This window comes from Ranitomeya variabilis, chromosome 4 (genome assembly GCF_051348905.1).
Source record: "Ranitomeya variabilis isolate aRanVar5 chromosome 4, aRanVar5.hap1, whole genome shotgun sequence".
NCBI lineage: Eukaryota > Metazoa > Chordata > Amphibia > Anura > Dendrobatidae > Ranitomeya > Ranitomeya variabilis.
In genome coordinates this window covers 304677449-304698344 of record NC_135235.1, presented here as the reverse complement: position 1 = coordinate 304698344, position 20896 = coordinate 304677449, and the positions used below count along the sequence as shown (strand labels likewise).

At 42.3% G+C, this 20896-nt stretch overlaps 1 protein-coding gene across 9 annotated transcripts in view; it reads left to right on the top strand.

The window, feature by feature from the left end:
• The window catches only part of ACOT7 (acyl-CoA thioesterase 7), a 218064-nt gene that overhangs the window by 73221 nt on the left and 123947 nt on the right, over window positions 1-20896 (top strand). For all 9 annotated transcript variants that reach the window (XM_077250333.1, XM_077250334.1, XM_077250330.1 and 6 more), the window contains one exon: window positions 2224-2380. In XM_077250333.1, coding sequence (XP_077106448.1) covers window positions 2224-2380 — 157 coding nt within the window. The remainder of the gene's footprint in view (window positions 1-2223; window positions 2381-20896) is intronic.

Sequence of the window (20896 nt, the reverse complement as noted above, 5' to 3'; positions counted from 1 at the left end):
ACACTAAACGATATCGCTAGCGATCCGTGACGTTGCAGCATCCTGGATAGCGATATCGTTGTGTTTGACACGCAGCAGCGATCAGGATCCTGCTGTGATATCGCTGGTCGTTGATTAAAGTTCAGAACTTTATTTGGTCGTCAGATCGCCGTGTATCATTGTGTTTGACAGCAAAAGCAACGATACCAGAGATGTTTTACAATGGTAACCAGGGTAAATATCGGGTTACTAAGCGCAGGGCCGCGCTTAGTAACCCGATGTTTACCCTGGTTACCAGTGAAAAATGTTAAAAAACAAACAGTACATACTCACCCTCTGATGTCTGTCACACGTCCCTCGCTGTCCGCTTCCTGCACTGACTGAGCGCCGGCCGTAAAGTGAAAGTACAGCACAGCGGTGACGTCACCGCTCTGCTGTTAGGGCCGGCGCTCAGTCAGTGCAGGAAGCGGACGCCGGGGGACGCGAATGTGAGTATGTACTGTTTGTTTTTTTACATTTTACACTGGTAACCAGGGTAAACATCGGGTTACTAAGCGCGGCCCTGCGCTTAGCAACCCGATGTTTACCCTGGTTACCCGGGGACCTCGGCATCGTTGGTCACTGGAGAGCGGTCTGTGTGACAGCTCTCCAGCGACCAAACAGCGACGCTGCAGCGATCGGCATCGTTGTCTGTATCGCTGCAGCGTCGCTTAGTGTGACGGTACCTTTAGACAGTTTCCTCTAGCGAAGAGCAATCTACAAGTCTGACCACAGATTCTCAATTGGATTAAGGTTTGGGCTTTGACTAGGACACTGCAAAACGTTTACACGTTTCTCTTTAAACCACTTGCGTTTTGCTTTAGCAGTATGCTTTGGGTCATTGTCTTGTTGGAAGATGAACCTTCGTCCCAGTCTCAAATCATTGAAAGACTGAAACAGGTTTTGCTCAAGAATATCCCTGTATTTTAGACTATCCATCTTCCCCTCGACTTGGACCATTTTTCCTGCCCCTGCTGCCGAAAAACATCCCCAAAGCTTGATGCTGCAACCACCATGTTTCACTGTGGGAATGGTGTTCTTGAGATGATCAGCAGTGTTGGTTTGGCACCAGACATAGCGTTTACCTTGGTGGCCAAAAGTTCAATTTTGGTCTCCTCTGACCACAGCACCTTCCTCCATACATTTGGGGAGTCTCTCACATGTCTTTTGGCAGACTCAAAATGAGCCTTACAATCTTTGTGTGTGAGTAAAGGCTTTTTTCTTCCCACCCTTCCATAAAGGCCACCTCTATGGAGTGAACATCTGATTGAGGTTGTAAGGACAGATACTCCAGTCTCGGCTTGGGAACACTGCAGCTCCTTCAGGGTCACCTTTTGGTCTCTGTGCTGCCTCTTTGATTAGTGCCCTCCTTGCCCGGGCTGGGACTTTTGGTGGGTGCCCTCTCTTGGCAGGTTTGTTGTGGTACCATGGTCCTTCCATTTGATTCTAATGGATTTGATGGTGCTTCGGGGGATCATCACAGATTGGGATATTTTTATTTTTTTTATTCCCAACCCTGACTTGTACTTCTCCACAACTTTCTAACTGACTTGTTTGGAGATCTCCTTGGTGTTCCTTGTGTTTGGTTAGTGGTGCCTCTTGTTAATGGTGTTGCACCTTCTGTAGCCTTTCATTAAAGGTAAAGTGTATATACTGACAATGTGAAGCTTAGATTGCACACAGGGGGACGTCCTGTCACTAAGCATGGGACTTATGAAGAGAATTGCTTGCACTATCAATTTTTACGAGCTTCATAGCAAAAGAGGTGAATACATATGCACATGCCAATTTTTTGTTACTTGATTCCATAAATGTAATTTATGTCTTTATTTTTCTCAGTTCACAAACTTAGACTATTTAGTGCTAATGCATCACACAAAAATATTTTAACACAGGATGTAATGTAGCAAAATAGGTAAAAAGCCAAGGAGGTGTATGCTGTCACAAGCCACCGTAGAAGGCTCAGTTTCTGAAGCACATCATAATAGTTACCTGAGCTGTTGGAGAATAACACAGTATACACCTGAGGTTTAATAGTCCTTTTTTTATTAAATATAATATTATAAATATGAAATATTCTCAGCTTAATATAATTTGTGTTTCTTACTATTATCATCTGAAATCTGAAAATCTGACAGGCGTTATGATAAGGTCACTATTTATGTGGCATTTTCTATATTTTTAATTTCAACTGTTTCACTCTAGGAGAAATGTGTTGCTGCTTTGGCCCGAGTGGAGCGCACAGACTTCCTCACTCCCATGTGTATTGGAGAGGTGGGCCACGTCAGTGCAGAAATCTCCTATACTTCCAAGCACTCAGTGGAGGTTCAAGTTAATGTTATGGCTGAAAACATATTGACAGGTAAGACATATTTTTTATATTCATATGGGGCAGTATCATAGTGGTATTGTTTCTTGTACATAGGAGGCAGTAATACAGCAGCTGTGCACTTGTACATAGGAGCAGTAGAACAGTAGCTACGTTGTTGTACATAGGGGCAGTATTATCTATATATATAATTGTCTAAGGGTTTTTCCGTCTGTCTGTCTGTCTGTCTGTCTGTCTGTCTGTCCTGGAAATCCCGCGTCTCTGATTGGTCGAGGCCGCCAGGCCTCGACCAATCAGCGACGGGCACAGCATGGCGACGATGATGTCATAATGGAAATCCCGCGTCTCTGATTGGTCGAGGCCACCAGGCCTCGACCAATCAGCGACGGGCACAGTATCGACGTAGATGTCATAATGGTGGCCATGGCGACGATGATGTCATAAAGGTTGCCTCGACCAATCAGCGACGGGCACAGTCTGCCGCGAATTCTGGAATCATCATTGTCCATATGCTACAGGGACATGCATATTCTAGAATACCCGATGCGTTAGAATCGGGCCACAGTCTAGTAGTAGTTATATTCTTCTACATAGGGGGCAGTATTATAGTAGTTATATTCTTGTACATAGGGGCAGTATTATAGTAGTTATAGTCTTGTACATAGGAGCAGTATTATAGCAGTTATATTCTTGTACATAGGAGCAGTATTATAGCAGTTATATTCTTGTACATAGGGGCAGTATTATAGTAGTTATATTCTTGTACATAGGGGGCAGTATTATAGTAGTTATATTCTTGTACATAGGGGGCAGTATTATAGTAGTTATATTCTTGTACATAGGGGCAGTATTATAGTAGTTATAGTCTTGTACATAGGAGCAGTATTATAGCAGTTATATTCTTGTACATAGGAGCAGTATTATAGTAGTTATATTCTTGTACATAGGAGCAGTATTATAGTAGTTATATTCTTGTACATAGGGGCAGTATTATAGTAGTTATATTCTTGTACATAGGGGCAATATTATAGTAGTTATATTCTTGTACATATGGGCAGTATTATAGTAGTTATATTCTTGTACATAGGGGCAGTATTATAGTAGTTATATTCTTGTACATAGGGGCAGTATTATAGTAGTTATATTCTTGTACATAGGGATATAAAGCAAAAATGACAGACACATGATCCAAATTACCTGCAATATATTTACCCACATCATGTGTCTGCTAGGACTATGAGACCCATCATCATAAACCATAAATGAAAAACCACAAAAAAGATGATACAATAGCCAATGTATAGAAAATATTATTATAAACTTTATTTAACACACATTAAAAACTCCATCACACCAATTTGGAACAGAGAGTGAACATCGGCACTACAATGCGCTCCGTGTGATACATGGGTGACTGACACACACACCCGGCACCGCAGCCAAACAACCACCTGGTATCAATATGTATGTATTAGCCCTCTATATATGTAACGCACCAGTAACTATAGCCATTGCTTACTCCATACATAATGCAAAAGTGCTAGTAACTACCGCTATTTACTGGCGCAATAAACAGGGCACACCTGCTTCACTTTACCCAATAATTCCTAATAGCGACCATATAATAAATAAATGATGTTACCTATGCCGCAGGGATACCAAGGTGAGGCTGTAGTCCGGGCGAGAGCGTCTGCCCCGACGCACGTTTCGGACCTATACCTTTTTCAAGGGGCCTAATTTACGCTGTTCTCTGCCCGCCTTAAGTAGTATACCGATAATGTATATGGTGACCACGCCACCGGAAGTTGCGCACCCGACCCGGAAATGACGCGCCACGTCGCCGAGGCAACCGCAACAACAGCAAGCACCGGAGTCACATGAAGACAAGGTAACGTGACCCAGCCTCCATGTAAAGACTCCGATAACCCGCAGCCACCGCGGCGCCCTAGGCGACGAGCGCGTACAGGGCAAGGATTTGCAAAACCCGATACTTATATACATATATATGTACCACATATCCAATCTGCACCGTAACCACATAAAACGAACACCACATAAATAAAAACCAGGTCATGTAGAGGCAACATAGTGGATGCAATACAACATGTAAGGATATACTTGCATAACTGTCACTCAGGGACAATATTACTTATCAATATAAAGCAGAAAACCATAAACCAATATGCACATATATATAACATAGTATACAACAGTAGTAGATTTATGATGTTATTCCTTCTTGCATCCATATAGATAATTTCCCACGACTAACATGTGCAAGTACATCCATCGTTCCATGTATCTATCAATAGGATCCACAATGACTCCACAAATACCTGTGACTAAAAAATATAAAAACAAGTTAAAATATGCACACACAGAGCGCATTATGCACCGATTATAGCACAGAGAGTGGGGATTAAAGAAATGGGGTATAGCTCAAATTCTCGTTGAGCCCAGATGGATGGACTGTACCCAATGTCCATATCCACCTGGACTCTAATTGAGCCAACCTCTTAAACATTCCACCACCCCGAATATTACCATCCAGCATATCGATGCCCCTAAACCGCAGCTGTCTACTGTCACACCCGTGGGACCTGTGGAAATGCTTGGGGATCGTTTTAAGCAGTGTCACGTCATCTGCCGTGGCTGCTGCTTCGATCCCCAAGACATGTTCACGGATCCTTATCTTGAGCTGTCTAGTCGTCATCCCCACGTAGATCATATCACATGGGCAGACAGCGTAATAGATTACGTTTCTACTAGTACACGTAATATTTGTTTTTATTCTAAATTCCCTAGAGCCATCTTGATTTTTAAATGAATCTGTTCGCTCCATATTAACACAGGCCACACAATGGCCGCATGGGGCACTACCGTGGCATCTTTTTATCCGGTCAAGGAATGTGGTTGTTGGCTCACCCGTGTAATGACTGCGAACTAATTGGTCCCGTAAATTTCTAGATCTTCTAGCTGTAATAACAGCTCTATCCGGGACAAATCTCGCAATTACTGGGTCGGCCTTCAAGATGTGCCAAGATTTGTCAAGAATTTTCCTCATTTTCGAAAAGTGTGAGTGGAAGTTGGTGACAAATCTTACATCTCCACATTCCTTAGGTTGGCGTGTCCCATATAATAAATCATTTCTGGAGGACCCTTTTGCACGGTTGTAGGCTTTTTTAATCATACGGTTGCTGAAACCTCGCTCCCTCAGGCGTTGTTTTAAATCTTCCGCCTGTTTATAAAAATCACTTTCTGTGGAGCAGAGTCTCCGCAACCGCAAAAATTGTCCGGTGGGGACAGACTGGATCATGTGTCTCGGATGAGAGGAGGTGGCGTGCAACAGCATATTTGTGGAGGTGGGTTTGCGGAAGATGTCCGTCTGTATCTCACCCCTATTATCTTTTTTCAATGTGACATCTAAAAACTCTATAACTGAATTGTCACACTTATAGGTGATAAAGATATTTTGGTCATTATCGTTTAATGACCTCATGAATACATGAAGATCATCAATTGATCCCTGCCAGATCAGCAAAGTGTCGTCAATGTACCGCGTCCAAGATAGGACGCGGCACATTGGCGACGGCTGATCAGGCAGGATGAGGTCTCTCTCCCACAGCCCCAGGAACAGATTGGCATACGCCGGGGCGAAAGAAGCCCCCATTGCTGTACCCTGGAGCTGCAGGAAGAAAGACCCCTTGAACACAAAAAAATTATGAGTCAAAGTAAAATTCAATAAATCAATGACCAATTTTCTAATATCACCTGGTAAGTTAGACATAGTTAAAAAGAATTTCACAGCACGGACACCATCAGCATGCCTGATACTGGTGTAGAGGGACTCGACGTCCCCCGTCACCAGCACCATATCGTCCTCCAAAGAGAGGCCATCCACCCGCCTCAACAATTCTCCTGTGTCTTTCAAAAAAGATGGCAAAGCTTCGACTAGCGGTTGAAGTTTAGAATCTATCCATCTATTTATATGTTCAAGATAGTTCCCTCGCCCTGAGATAATGGGGCGACCGGGAGGCGTCCGTGTGTCCTTGTGTAATTTCGGTAGCAAGTAGAAAGTGGGAACAACAGGATCAGATACAATTAAAGCATCAGCCAGATCTTTTGTTATTGTTCCCACCTCTCTTGCCCCAACAACAATAGATTTCAACTGTGAGGAATAGGCGGACAAGGGGTTGAACGTGAGTTTTTTATAACATGTGGCATTGTCTAATTGGCGAAATGCCTCTTTTTCATACAAGATTTTAGGCCACACCACCACGTTCCCCCCCCTTGTCCGCTGGTTTAAAAACCACATCAGTTAAATTTTTAAGGACACCTAGACGCTCCCGTTCACCCCTGGTGAGATTATCATTATAGATATACTGTGGTATCTCACACAGTTCCTTACTAACAATCTGTACAAATAAATCAACATTTGGACATGTAGTAGTTATATTCTTGTACATAGCGGCAGTATTATAGTAGTTATATTCTTGTACATAGGGGCAGTATTATAGTAGTTATATTCTTGTACATAGGAGCAGTATTATAGTAGTTATATTCTTGTACATAGGGGGCAGTATTATAGTAGTTATATTCTTGTACATAGGAGCAGTATTATAGTAGTTATATTCTTATACATAGGGGCAGTATTATAGTAGTTATATTCTTGTACATAGCGGCAGTATTATAGTAGTTATATTCTTGTACATAGGGGCAGTATTATAGTAGTTATATTCTTGTACATAGGAGCAGTATTATAGTAGTTATATTCTTGTACATAGGGGGCAGTATTATAGTAGTTATATTCTTGTACATAGGGGGAGTATTATAGTAGTTATATTCTTGTACATAGGAGCAGTATTATAGTATTTATATCCTAACACAAGAGGTCTTAAAATGCCCACCTGTTCAGCACCACGCGTTTGTGGCATAGACGGCAGCAGATACGCACTAAGCATTAACAGTGTGACGAGTGACTGTCGGGTTCACAATGGGACGGCTTGGAGAGCTTGTGCCTCACTCTCTATTGGAGAGAAGCTTTCATTCCCTTAGTACTGTCACACTGTGTGCTAAGACATGTCATGTAGGTTAATGTATGATATATCACTGGAAATGCTTCCAGACAAAGCTCCACTATATTATCCCACAGCTGGATGTGCATCTCAATCCTGCTTCCTATTCCAATTATATTGCACAGAAAAACAGCCCGTGGTTCCAATTTTTTTTGCATGTAGACTAAAATACGGTGTTAGTTTTAGCTGCACCATCTTTGTTATATTTTGTTCAATATACAAAAATATGGTGCATTTGTTCCAACCACTAAGGGGCCAAACCACACATTTTTCTATTTTGTAATAAAGGGAGTAATCTGTCTTCAGGTTTTTGACGTGTAATCTGAGAGCAGCATGATGTAGACAGATACCCCAATTCCAGCGATGTGTCACTTACTTAGTAGCGTTTTGCTGTTGCAATAAAATCTGTTTGATCAGCAGGAGATTATCATTAGCGGACTAGCTCCCTCGTGCCACCTAGTCCAACCCCGCCCTTACCACTGATTGGCTGCTTTCTGTCAATATACAATCAGTGGTGTGTGTGTGAGGTTATTCAGAGCTCAGCATTCTGAACACTGCTAGAGCACAGCAGAGGAAACTGTGATTCTATTACATCTTCTGCACCCTGATAACTAAGGCAATCAGGGTCTCTGTCCCTACATCATACTGTTGGCAAATTACATAGCAATAACCTGCTGACAGATTCCCACTAATAGGAAGTTTAAAACCTGCCCCCCCTAGTGGTAGGAGAAGATTGACGAGAATTTGCCAGTAACACATCAGCAGTCAAATTCCTTACACCTGAGGTCACCTGATTGGCTGCAGCGGTCATGTAACATCACAATTTCTGGACTGGGGACTGAATATGAGAATTGTAGTTATTTTATTATTTTCATGTATTTGCTACTTTTAGCCTGGTTTTTCAAAAATCAGACAACCCCTTGCCTTGCTGATACTAGAAACCCCCAATCTAAGCTTTGACATGTGACACATTGTCTCTATTTTGTCAGGATTATGTTGTGTTTCTGCAGTTTTATAGACGCCCCCGTGCGTTCACTTCTGTGCCCTGTGCTCGACCCGGGCGTCTAATGTGGGATTACCGGCCCGCTGAATGCGTTTCTTATTCCGTGTTATATGTTTATCTCTCTTGACACATTTTCTTTCATTTTCCTTCCAGCTCTTGCCCCACTTTCTGTCCGGATTACTTCTCTCTTCTCTCTTTTTGTCTGTATTTTTCCTGTGCTGCACAGTTGCTTTTAGCGTTTTCAGCTTCTTTGTTAATGATGAGCTAAGAAAGCATAAAATACAGGGTAACTGTGACTGTGTTCTGCTAATACGGCATCTACTAATCTGCAGCGTCTGATAGTCTGGCGAAGGTTTCCAACACAGGATCGCAGTGCACGGAGATATCACACAGAGCTGGGGACTGAGAAAAGAGAATCCATTAGAAAATGTGTCTTGTTACAAAACGTTCACACAGGGGAAGCTACTAATAGATGGCAAGATAAAAATCCATACATTTCATTACTTATACTGAGTTACATCCTTTACTATGCTCTAGATACAATGTACACAGTGACTGCACCAGCAGAATAGTGAGTGCAGCTCTGGAGTATAATACAGGATGTAACTCCGGATCAGTAATGTAATGTACGTACACAGTGACTGCACCAGCAGAATAGTGAGTGCAGCTCTGGAGTATAATACAGGATGTAACTCAGGATCAGTACTGGATCAGTAATGTAATGTATGTACACAGTGACTGCACCAGCAGAATAGTGAGTGCAGCTCTGGAGTATAATACAGGATGTAACTCAGGATCAGTACAGGATCAGTAATATATGTACACAGTGACTGCACCAGCAGAATTGTGAGTGCAGCTCTGGAGTATAATACAGGATGTAACTCCGGATCAGTAATGTAATGTACGTACACAGTGACTGCACCAGCAGAATAGTGAGTGCAGCTCTGGAGTATAATACAGGATGTAACTCAGGATCAGTACAGGATCAGTAATATATGTACACAGTGACTGCACCAGCAGAATTGTGAGTGCAGCTCTGGAGTATAATACAGGATGTAACTCAGGATCAGTACAGGATCAGTAATGTAATGTATGTACACAGTGACTGCACCAGCGGACTAGTGAGTGCAGCTCTGGAGTATAATACAGGATGTAACTCAGGATCAGTACAGGATCAGTAATATATGTACACAGTGACTGCACCAGCAGAATTGTGAGTGCAGCTCTGGAGTATAATACAGGATGTAACTCAGGATCAGTACAGGATCAGTAATGTAATGTATGTACACAGTGACTGCACCAGCGGACTAGTGAGTGCAGCTCTGGAGTATAATACAGGATGTAACTCAGGATCAGTACAGGATCAGTAATGTAATGTATGTACACAGTGACTGCAGCAGCAGAATAGTGAGTGCAGCTCTGGGGTATAATACAGGATGTAACTCAGGATCAGTAATGTATGTACACAGTGACTTCACCAGCAGAATAGTGAGCGCAGCTCTGGAGTATAATACAGGATGTAACTCAGGATCAGTAATGTAATGTATGTACACAGTGACTGCACCAGCAGAATAGTGAGTGCAGCTCTGGAGTATAATACAGGACGTAACGCAGGATCAGTACAGGATAAGTAATGTAATGTATGTACACGGTGACTGCACCAGCAGAATAGTGAGTGCAGCTCTGGAGTATATTCAAGGTTGGTACCAGATAAATAATGTAAAATATTTACATAGTGACTGAAATGTTTATGCTTATTTGGAAACTAAAAATATCCCCGGGTGGAGCAAATGTCCCATTTGCACTGGCTGGATATGAAAACCAATAAAAAGACATGTTCGGAAGATACTTGAAAATAGTTTAAATCTATATTTATGAAATTTAGCAAAGAGAACTGAATAAGGAAGAGGAATAATGTGAGAATAAATTATTTAACTTTGGAATAGTAGATACAGAAATGGTGGGTGAGCACCAAATAAAATGTATAAAATACATAGAGATATGAAAGCATAATAGATTATATAAAATATACCTTGGTATATACCCTGATCTAGAGAAATGGTAATAAGTATCAAACATAAGAAAAAAGGGGGTGTAAAGCAAGGTACAAATCACACAGTGGAAATAAAGTGTAGATAAAGGTGCCAACACTATTTGAACATCCCGTAAGAATAATAAATTTAAAGTGGAAAAATGAAGGGGACAAATGGTGGACCAAATGCAGAGATGCTGCTCACCCATCACACCCGACGCGCGTTTGTCAGATACAAGTGTATCTAGAAGAATTGAGGCTGTTTTGAAAGTGGACAGTCACCAAATATTGATGAGTTAGATGTCTTTTATTAATTCCCTTTGCATTTTGTTAATAAAATATAATCTAGTAACATTTCTATTTTTTAAAGTATTTTTACTTTGCAGTATTTTAGACTCCTGCCTAAAATTTATGCCAGACAGTAATGTATATGTGTGCTGTGTGCGTGTGTATGTATGTATATATGGGTGTGTGTATGTACATGTGTGTGTGTGTGTGTATGTGTGTATATATATATATATATATATATATATATATATATATAATATATTACAGCTGCGGACTTTGCCCCCTATATCCCACAATGTAATGGAATATAGGATATTGGAGATTCTAACATGATTCTGTCACTAGACGATGGTTACTATAGCAACATATTTTTTTTAATTTTTACTTTAACACACATTCTTGGTCTTTTTCGTGATGATTCCTCCCACCTGAACTTAACTTTTATTTCACAACGTCCTCTTCTTGTTTGACCCCTTTCAGTGTAGAATTTTCCGCCGGTTGAGCTGTCTTTAAGTTTACTTTAATCTCCGATTCCTCAGGCGAGCCAGGACTTGGGTGCATAGAAGAGACTCTTGCTGAACTTGTGAAGTTTTTCAGAGACGAGATATATTTTATTTAAAGCTCTGCTCAAATTAGCTCCTTTTTATATCTTGTTTTCTTACACGGCTTCTCGTGCTGTGGGCGGAAAACGCAGGAGATTGAGAACCATATGGTGATGTCTGTCGGATTGTCCCTGAAGAAGCGGAGGAATCTGAGCTGTTTGTAGATCTATCTTTATATGTGATACCCTGTCAGATGGCATAGAGGGCCAAAGCATATTCTATTGGGTCTTTATGGAGGACATTAGTGATGAGGGAACCTACTCGGATAAGGGTCTTCTGCCTGCTCGCAAAATATGTTCGAGTCCCCGTGGCTGCGTGTCTCATGCAACCCATAATGGGATTACTTATTTGTTAGGCAAACCCTGCATGTGTTGCTGCTGTCAAACAGCCGGACATATTTTCCAAGCCCGCCGAAGACACTTGATTAGCACACAAGCATCCTCAGATAACCTCTTATCCAACCATGTTTGCTCATCATTAGAGGACATCTATGTATAATCTCTATTTGGCAAAGACTAAAGGTACCGTCACACTCAGCAACTTTGCAACGAGAACGACAACAATCCGTGATGTTGCAGCGTCCTGGATAGCGATCTCGTTGTGTTTGACACGCAGCAGCGATCTGGATCCCGCTGTGCCATCGCTGGTCGGAGCTTAAAGTCCAGAACTTTATTTGGTCGCCCGGTCGGCGTGTATCGTCGTGTTTGACATCAAAAGCAACGACGCTAACAATGGATGTAATGGAGCTAACAACCAGCGAGAACGAGAAGTGAGTCGCCATTACGTCACTGGATCGCTCCTGCATCGTTCTGGAGTTGCTGTGTTTGACGTCACTACAGCGACCTAAACAGCGACGCTCCAGCGATCTAGTTTAGGTCGGCTCGTTGTCTATATTGCCACAGCGTCGCTGAGAGTAACGGTATCTTAAGGAGTTAAATGCATAGCCTATAGGGGTTGTCCGGCCTTACACTACAAGTCTGCAGTCCTTCAGACATGAATACATTTTAACACTTCGGCACCAGGACAGGGGCAGAGAAAACGCTTGTCGGCCCCAGCCCTGATATGGAGCAGCATGGTGAGGTCTGCAAGCTGCTGAGCTTGTTTTCGCTACTGCTGAGGGTTTACTATACATTGGGAAGGCTTCCAGGTGACTTGGAGAGATGGGTGGGTCCAGTCATCTACATGGGGTTGTGTCTGGAGACCCAAGATGGAGTCTGTGTGTTTGTGCACGGGTCGGCAGTGCTGGAGAGTCTGAGGCAGAGTGAGAAGTGTTTGGAGGATGCCTCTGAGGATAACAGGTACCCGGGAAACCTGTGCGGGCATTGCTGACAGGTAACGGACTCTAACCAGTATTGGGCATACCATACCGGGGCTCTGCGAGGACTGTGCGTTCTATGAGGCCGAATGGTTGCTGGACGGTGTACGGGATGCTCTGTTACCACGTTCCTGAAAAGAGGTTTATGCTGTGTACGAATAAACAGAGTGGACTTTTAAACCTGAGTGTCCCGGGTATATTTCTCAACGACCAGCCAAGTGAGTACTCCCGGTCCACCGAGGGTGGAGGCATGCCACACTTTAAAAAAGCATTTTGACAGTGTCCCACATAGATGCCTAATGGGTAAATTAATGTCCATAGGCTTAAATTGTAATTGTGTTTAAAACTGTTTCATTGACCCGGAGAGTTGTAGTGAGTGACTTCTCTGAATGGTTTCCGTCTACCAGAGGCGTACCCCAAGGTTCAATGTTGGGTCTTCTATATCAATATTAAAGGTGATGAATGATAGAAGACAGATGACACCAAACTAAGAATTACATTTATTTAGCCTTGATAAGGCTACGTTCACATTTGCGTTGTGCGCCGCAGCGTCGGCGACGCAACGCACAACGCAAGTGTGAACGCATGCACAACGCAGCGTTTTTTGACACATGTGTCCACTTTTGCATGGTTTTAGGTGCAGAAAAAACTGCAACTTGCTGCGTTCTCTGCGCCCTGACGCATGCACCACAGCGACGCATGCGTCACAAAACGCAAATGCAACGCATGTCCATGCGCCCCCAGGTTAAATATAGGGGTGCATGACGCATGCGGCGACGCTGCGGCGCCGAACGCAAATGTGAACGTAGCCTAAGAGAAGTCTTAGGGGGAACATGACAAACGTGTACAAGAAAGGTGAAAAGGAGGCGCAATATCCTGTATTATAAACAGCACATGGTAAGTTGGGGGGATTGTTATAGATTCTGCATTCAGGTCTAGCCTTTATGTATATGTTGTATCATATAGTATATTGGAGTTCTGCAACAACAGAGAGAGGCCTTTTAAAGGGGTTATCCTCTACTAGGACAAGCCCTTCTTATACCCCATGCTTGGCCCCGATAAAATAAAAAAAAAGCTTATACTCGCCTCATGTGTCGGCACTACTGTCGCGGTGTCGGCACTACTGTCGCGGTGTCGGCACTACTGTCGCGGTGTCGGCACTACTGTCGCGGTCTCTGCACTCGCCGTCTCGGGTCTTTCGTGCTGTTGTATCAACATGTGAACCCAGCGCCAATCAGCATTGCCGTCACTGCCCCGACTTTTGTTGAATTGAACATGAAAATGAAGTCCAAAATCAGACTTCCTCTCATGTTCATTTTGTCCGAAGGCGGAGACAGTGACGCCAGCGCTGATCGCTCCTCGGGCACCGCGTGTCATGCAACCGAACGAGAGCCTGGAGACAGCGAGTGCCGACACCGCGGCAACGGCGCCGGCATGGGAGGTGAGTATAGGCTTATTTTTAATTTTTTCGGGGCTAAGCATGAGGTATGAGAAGGGGTTGCCCTAGTATTGGACAAACCCTTTAAAATACTACTTAGCAGCACAAATGATAAAAAATAACTTTACAACAGCTACGGAAAAAATGCAGCAAAAAAAAAAAGTGCTATAGAATGCTTTCAATAATAATACAAGTGGTTACTAAGGGTTGTTTTGAAGGCCAATGGAGGTCACACCAAATATTGATTTTTGAAGATTAATTTTGTGCATTAACTTAATTTTTTTTAATCAAATTACAAAATGCAAAGTATTAACATTTCTATTTTGAAAGCATTCTTAGTTTTCAGCAATTTGTGTACACCTCCCAGAAACCTTTGCACGTGTGTGTGTGTATTATATACCGTACATTAAAATACTATGACATGTAATAATAAAGCCCCGTGGCCGTTGTCCCGTTATTTTTATCACTTGTGCTATTCTGAGGTCTCTGTTGTTGTTATTGACACCCGGAGATGGTTTTGTCCTGGATGAGCTGTTTTCATGAACTCAGCAGAGTTGGAGATAGCGATAGACAAGTCTTGATTATCATTGCCTGTATGAATAATTTATAGTGCGTATCAAAATGCTTGGAGCCTCCAGGAGCAGAGAGTTGTTGAAAAGCTGATTCATCTATTTTTTCCTTTCCTGAATGACTGAAAATAATTTGTAATTTAATTAATGAAATCTCCTATATAACACATGCTAGAACTATTAGAAAAATTTGGAGTTGTGCAATAAATTGCATACTTGAGGCATAGCTAGATAGATTTCTTATTGAAAAAAATCGGAGCTGATATGCAGTACCTGGCAATGGCCACTACACAACGTGTGGCGCTGTAGTGTTCCGTCTCCGCACTCTGTTTATATCCTGCCGCTAACGGTCCTGATAAGGTGTCAGGTGTCGGACCCCATTGTTATATGGATGACTGTCGTCAGTATAAAAGTAGTGGACAGCGCCATTTAATAATTAGTTATCAATATATGGTAACAATTAGCAAAGCTGTACATTGTTTCTATTTTGATTTATTTTTTATTTGATTTTAGTATCTTTTATTTTGAATTGATTTTTTTTTTTAATGTATTATTTTGGGTTACGAATCAACATTGCTCAGTGGCTGTAAATTACTGCAAATTACAATTGTTTTTGCTATTGGCATTATGCTCGTGCACTCTTAATAATGGTAAAAAAATATTCTCTAGAGTTTCTAATGTCCGCTATCGCTTTTGTAGGACTGAGCCAAATGTACTCATTATTTGCCATCAGTTAATGAAGAGGGCAGATTAACTCTTTAGTTACAGATGACACCATTATTTTATGCAATATTTATACTTATTACGATATCGCCCTCTAGTGGTAACAGAAGGGTAGCTCAAAGCGATAATAGTTCCATGTCTGGAGAAAAAGGAAAAATCCTTACCCAAAAGTAGTGTTTTTACTGGTTTTCAAGACATTTGTTGGGTCAAATGTAATTGTCTCAATTTTGGCCTGTAAAACATTGGTGTTTCACAAGGGAAAGGTTCAGGATGATACCCTCGTCATATATGTAAATATCCTGGCTAAGGCGAAGTGTTTTATTAGTGCCCATTTTCTGGCACTGTGTACTCCTCAATGGCCGTAACTAAAATGGGTGCAAGTGTTTCATTCGTCTAAGGCGCCCAAATGGTCCCTCTCGCTAGTACTAGAAGACCGATGCTATTACATATCCATGATAGTTGGGGGCCATTTTGGAGGCCACAAGCTTGAAGTTACGCCACTGTTCCCAAGCCACATCTTCTGGCCGCCCCCAACTAGCTGTGCCCCTTGTGTGAATTTGCTCAAGGTTTTCAAACTATGTGGCACAAAAGTAGAAAATTGTACAATAATGGACCCTACAAAAGTCATTAAATAAGATGGGTGCAAATCAATAATCATCAATATTTAGATGGTGACCATTTCTTGTGTATGAATTTGGTGCTTTGGATCCACACAATGTCTCATGACCACTCTGCACCTGAAATCAGAAGTGCACAGGTTGTCATCAGAAATCTTTTGCAGGTAAGCTTCAATTCGTCAGCCTAGAAGGAAAATATTAAAAACCAGTTTGAAAAATATAATAGATATGACCTCCAAATATATACTGTAGTCTCCCCAAAAAAGCTTTTCAGCTATTTCTCATTCACGGCTTTTTTACCTCTCGTTCTTACATACTCCTACATTTCTGTAGCATCTTCTACCAGATGTCACATTGAAAGTGCAGTTTCCTTGGTAATGAACTTCAGGGGTGAGCGACTATGAAGTTTGTGTCTGACGTGTAATGGATCTTCAGTTTGTTTTCTTCAGTTACCGGTCCTTTACATTGTAAATTTGATTCCAGCTTTTATTATCCATTAATTCTAGTGGGGATCAGATTGTGGAGCTAGATATTTGATCTGGTAATGTTGGTGCCTCCAGCCTTTCTTCCAATGTTTTTCCAACTGTAAAAAGCTCGTCTGCCCCGTGTACGGCCATATTTGATGTGATCATGCCATGTGAGGTTTATTACGTACAAGGCAATTATGTATTTAGAAAAGAGGGATCTCATACATAAGATTTATAGAGCCCTCCTTTTTATGGTGCCAGGTTTCGCCACCAAAGACAGGAGAGCTTGGCATCCGTTTCCTCTCTTCATCACCTTTTCATGAACTTTGAGTCAAGCCCCCACTCCCTTGATTGCTATCAATATAGTTTTTTTTTTTTTTTTGGAAAGGACCGTGCCATTACTTAGTAATAAGGGAAAAGGCATCAACAACAGCCTGCTCTCTATTGTTCTCCGAGCAACAGAAAAGGTTCTGTTGGAAGTGGTGGCATTTGTCTTTTCCCTGTGGGTCGGGTCTTGGGGACATTAGAGTCTTTAACTGGGACTGTTGCTGGCTGTATGGGCTTTGCATAGACATTGGACCATGACATTGGTTGGGGGAGGTACTGATATTGTAAAAAGGGCAAGGTTATCACCAAATAAGAATTTAGGTGTATGTTCTTGTGTTGTGCACACCACCCTCAAAGGGTTTGATTAATCAAGCATGTTCAAGATAGACGTTCACATGAAGGAGCTTCTCGGGCCCAAGAGAAAAGCATGGCTGTGCCAGAGTAGAACTTAGACTGGAGACTATGTAGACTTCAGTAATTCAAGCCACAAGTCCACTCCGAAATATAATGTGTAGAGAGAGCATAGTTGTTGCCCCATGAGAGATTGTGTTAGGTAGCAACATGCAACTACTTCATGAATCCTACCAATCCAGTTGGGGTGGACTCAATCATCCTCCATGTAAGTGACCCGTTGGCCTACTGAGCCAATGCCACAACCTGAATTTAGCCTGGTGGTGCTGTCACAATGACTTTACCTGTACTGTGTTTGTTTGCTACCTCTGCCTGGAGATGAACATCAAGCTTTGCCCTTCCTAGACCTAGTAAGTTGTGACTACTAAGAGCCTTGCCTCCTTGTGAGCATTAAACAAAGACTTTGCTCTTCGGGTTCCTATTTTTGTAACGTCCAAGAAAATGGGGTCCTGGGAAAAAAGTAGAGCTCTTTGCAATTCTTCCCTAACTGAAATAACAATTTCTGCCCAAATAATACCACAATAAACTGCCCAAATTATACAATCCTATTCAAGCCATCAAATACCATAAAGTGCTCAAATAATTGGCAATGTTCAATTGCTGCTGCCCGAAGGATCCTACTTAATTACTACCATGTACTCCCCAAGTAGCACTAAAGTGTATTTTGCAAATATTACTGGATGGTTTCAGTTTGCTTTTGGGATTCCCATCCTTGGGACACCTTGCAAATTGAGTTCCTGGGCAATCTCCCAGTTTTGCTCCCTTTAGAAGGTAACCCCTTTTTTTGTTATGCAGATATTCAAACAATTGGATAGAAATATGCACAATAAATATCTACATTGGAGTTCCCCTTAACATGTCAAGTCCGTGTACACTCAAAATATAAATATTCGGAAACAGAAGCCATAAAAGAAATTTATATCTATTGTAATATTCTAGATAGTTGCCCATTACTCAAACAATAGGAAGGAATGATAAAAGCCTCATTTCAATTCTACTTAGTGTATTTTGTACCGAACATGGCAACGATGTATTTTACTTAGAACATTTGTTTTTGTCAGCTTTGTTTATTGCATTTGTGTCTTCCCATTGTCACAATACATCATCTTCTCTTTGCCATTACACGTGTTGACACCTTCTGGCAGAAAACAAGATAACTGAAAATCTGTATATTGAACCACTTCTCTCTTCTGTGTGGACAATAAAGTAGTATTGTTTCCAGTGTGTGCCGCAGCGTATTAGTTGCCGCTTTTGCCGTGGCTTCGTCCCAGTAAAATCGGCAGTTTTCTGGGGGGTGCTAAAAGGCCAGCTGGGGGTTATTCTGCAGCTGCATTCTAAAAATGGCTGATACTAATGAGACAACTCATTTAATTTTTCTCTTGGGGTCTTAGACGTTCGAATAGTAACCATCAGGTTCCGTCCACTATCCATGTTGCCCATACAGCTGATGTTTATATACTGTAACTTCCCATAAGTCAAATTTATTAACCTGAAAGCATAATGCTGAATGAAACTGTTAAGCCAGCACTCTGTAGCGCTATAGCATGCAAACATAAAATATGAAAATTGAATTGCATTACTGCACTAGAAATATGAAAAATTGAGAATGCTTAGCGCATAAATTGGCCAATTCATGTGTACCTGGCAGCCACGTTAAGGCGATTCTCGATGCCAGGATCTAATGCCAATCCTCACTTAGACAGTCTACATCTCTCTGGGAACCTAGACCGGACTTTCTGGACTTTTGTCTATATCTCGATAGAGGGGTAGAATCCTGCAATGATATTTGTATTAGCCTTCTGACCGAGCACTCCACCCCTTAAGGTACCTTCACACGAAACGACTTTGTAACGATATCGCTAGCGATCCGTGACGTTGCAGCGTCCTCGCTAGCGATATCGTTTAGTTTGACACGCAGCAGCGATCAGGATCCTGCTGTGATGTCGCTGGTCGCTGAATAAAGTCCAGAACTTTATTTGGTCGTCCGATCACCGTGTATCGTTGTGTTTGAAAGCAAAAGCAACGATACCAGCGATGTTTTACACTGGTAACCAGGGTAAACATCGGGTTACCAAGCGCAGGGCCGCGCTTAGTAACCCGATGTTTACCCTGGTTACCAGCGTAAAAGTAAAAAAAACAAACAGTACATACTCACCTGCGCGTCCCCCAGCGTCCGCTTCCTGACACTTACTGAGCGCCGGCCCTAAAGTGAAAGTGAAAGCACAGCGGTGACGTCACCGCTGTGCTGTTAGGGCCGAAGCTCAGTCAGTGTCAGGAAGCCGACGCTGGGGGACGCGCAGGTGAGTATGTACTGTTTGTTTTTTTTACTTTTACGCTGGTAACCAGGGTAAACATCGGGTTACTAAGCGCGGCCCTGCGCTTAGCAACCCGATGTTTACCCTGGTTACCCGGGGACCTCGGCATCGTTGGTCGCTGGAGAGCGGTCTGTGTGACAGCTCTCCAGCGATCAAACAGCGACGCTGCAGCGCTCGGCATCGTTGTCGCTATCGCTGCAGCGTCGCTTCGTGTGAAGGTACCTTTAGCCTCAAGCGTTTGATACTGATACAAAAGCATGATGCTGTGATAAATGCTAAAATTACAAACTAAGTCAGTGGGCACACAGATCCAAATATCTGGCATTGGTTTGCATGGTACAGTTAGGTCCATATATATTTGGACAGAGACAACATTTTTCTCATTTTGGTTATAGACATTACCACAATGAATTTTAAACAAAACAGTTCAGATGCAGTTGAAGTTCAGACTTTCAGCTTTCATTTGAGGGTATCCACATTAAAATTGGATGAAGGGTTTAGGAGTTTCAGCTCCTTAACATGTGCCACCCTGTTTTTAAAGGGACCAAAAGTAATTGGACAGATTCAATAATTTTAAATAAAATGTTCATTTCTAGTACTTGGTTGAAAACCCTTTGTTGGCAATGACTGCCTGAAGTCTTGAACTCATGGACATCACCAGACGCTGTGTTTCCTCCTTTTTGATGCTCTGCCAGGCCTTCACTGCAGTGGTTTTCAGTTGCTGTTTGTTTGTGGGCCTTACTGTCTGAAGTTTAGTCTTTAACAAGTGAAATGCATGCTCAGTTGGGTTGAGATCAGGTGACTGACTTGGCCATTCAAGAATATTCCACTTCTTTGCTTTAATAAACTCCTGGGTTGCTTTGGCTTTATGTTTTGAGTCGTTGTCCATCTGTAGTATGAAATGACGACCAATCAGTTTGGCTGCATTTGGCTGGATCTGAGCACACAGTATGGCTCTGAATACCTCAGAATTCATTCGGCTGCTTCAGTCCTGTGTGACATCATCAATAAACACTAGTGACCCAGTGCCACTGGCAGCCATGCAGGCCAAAGCCATCACACCGCCTCCGCCGTGTTTTACAGATGATGTGGTATGCTTTGGATCATGAGCTGCACCACGCCTTCGCCATACTTTTCTCTTTCCATCATTCTGGTAGAGGATGATCTTGGTTTCATCTGTCCATCTGTTGTTTTTTTTAGCAAAGTCCAGTCTAGCCTTTTTATTCTTGACACTTATGAGTGGCTTGCACCATGCAGTGAACCCTCTGTAGTTACTTTCATGCAGTCTTCTCTTTATGGTAGATTTGGATATTGATACGCCTACATCCTGGAGAGTGTTGGTCACTTGGTTGGCTGTTGTGAAGGGG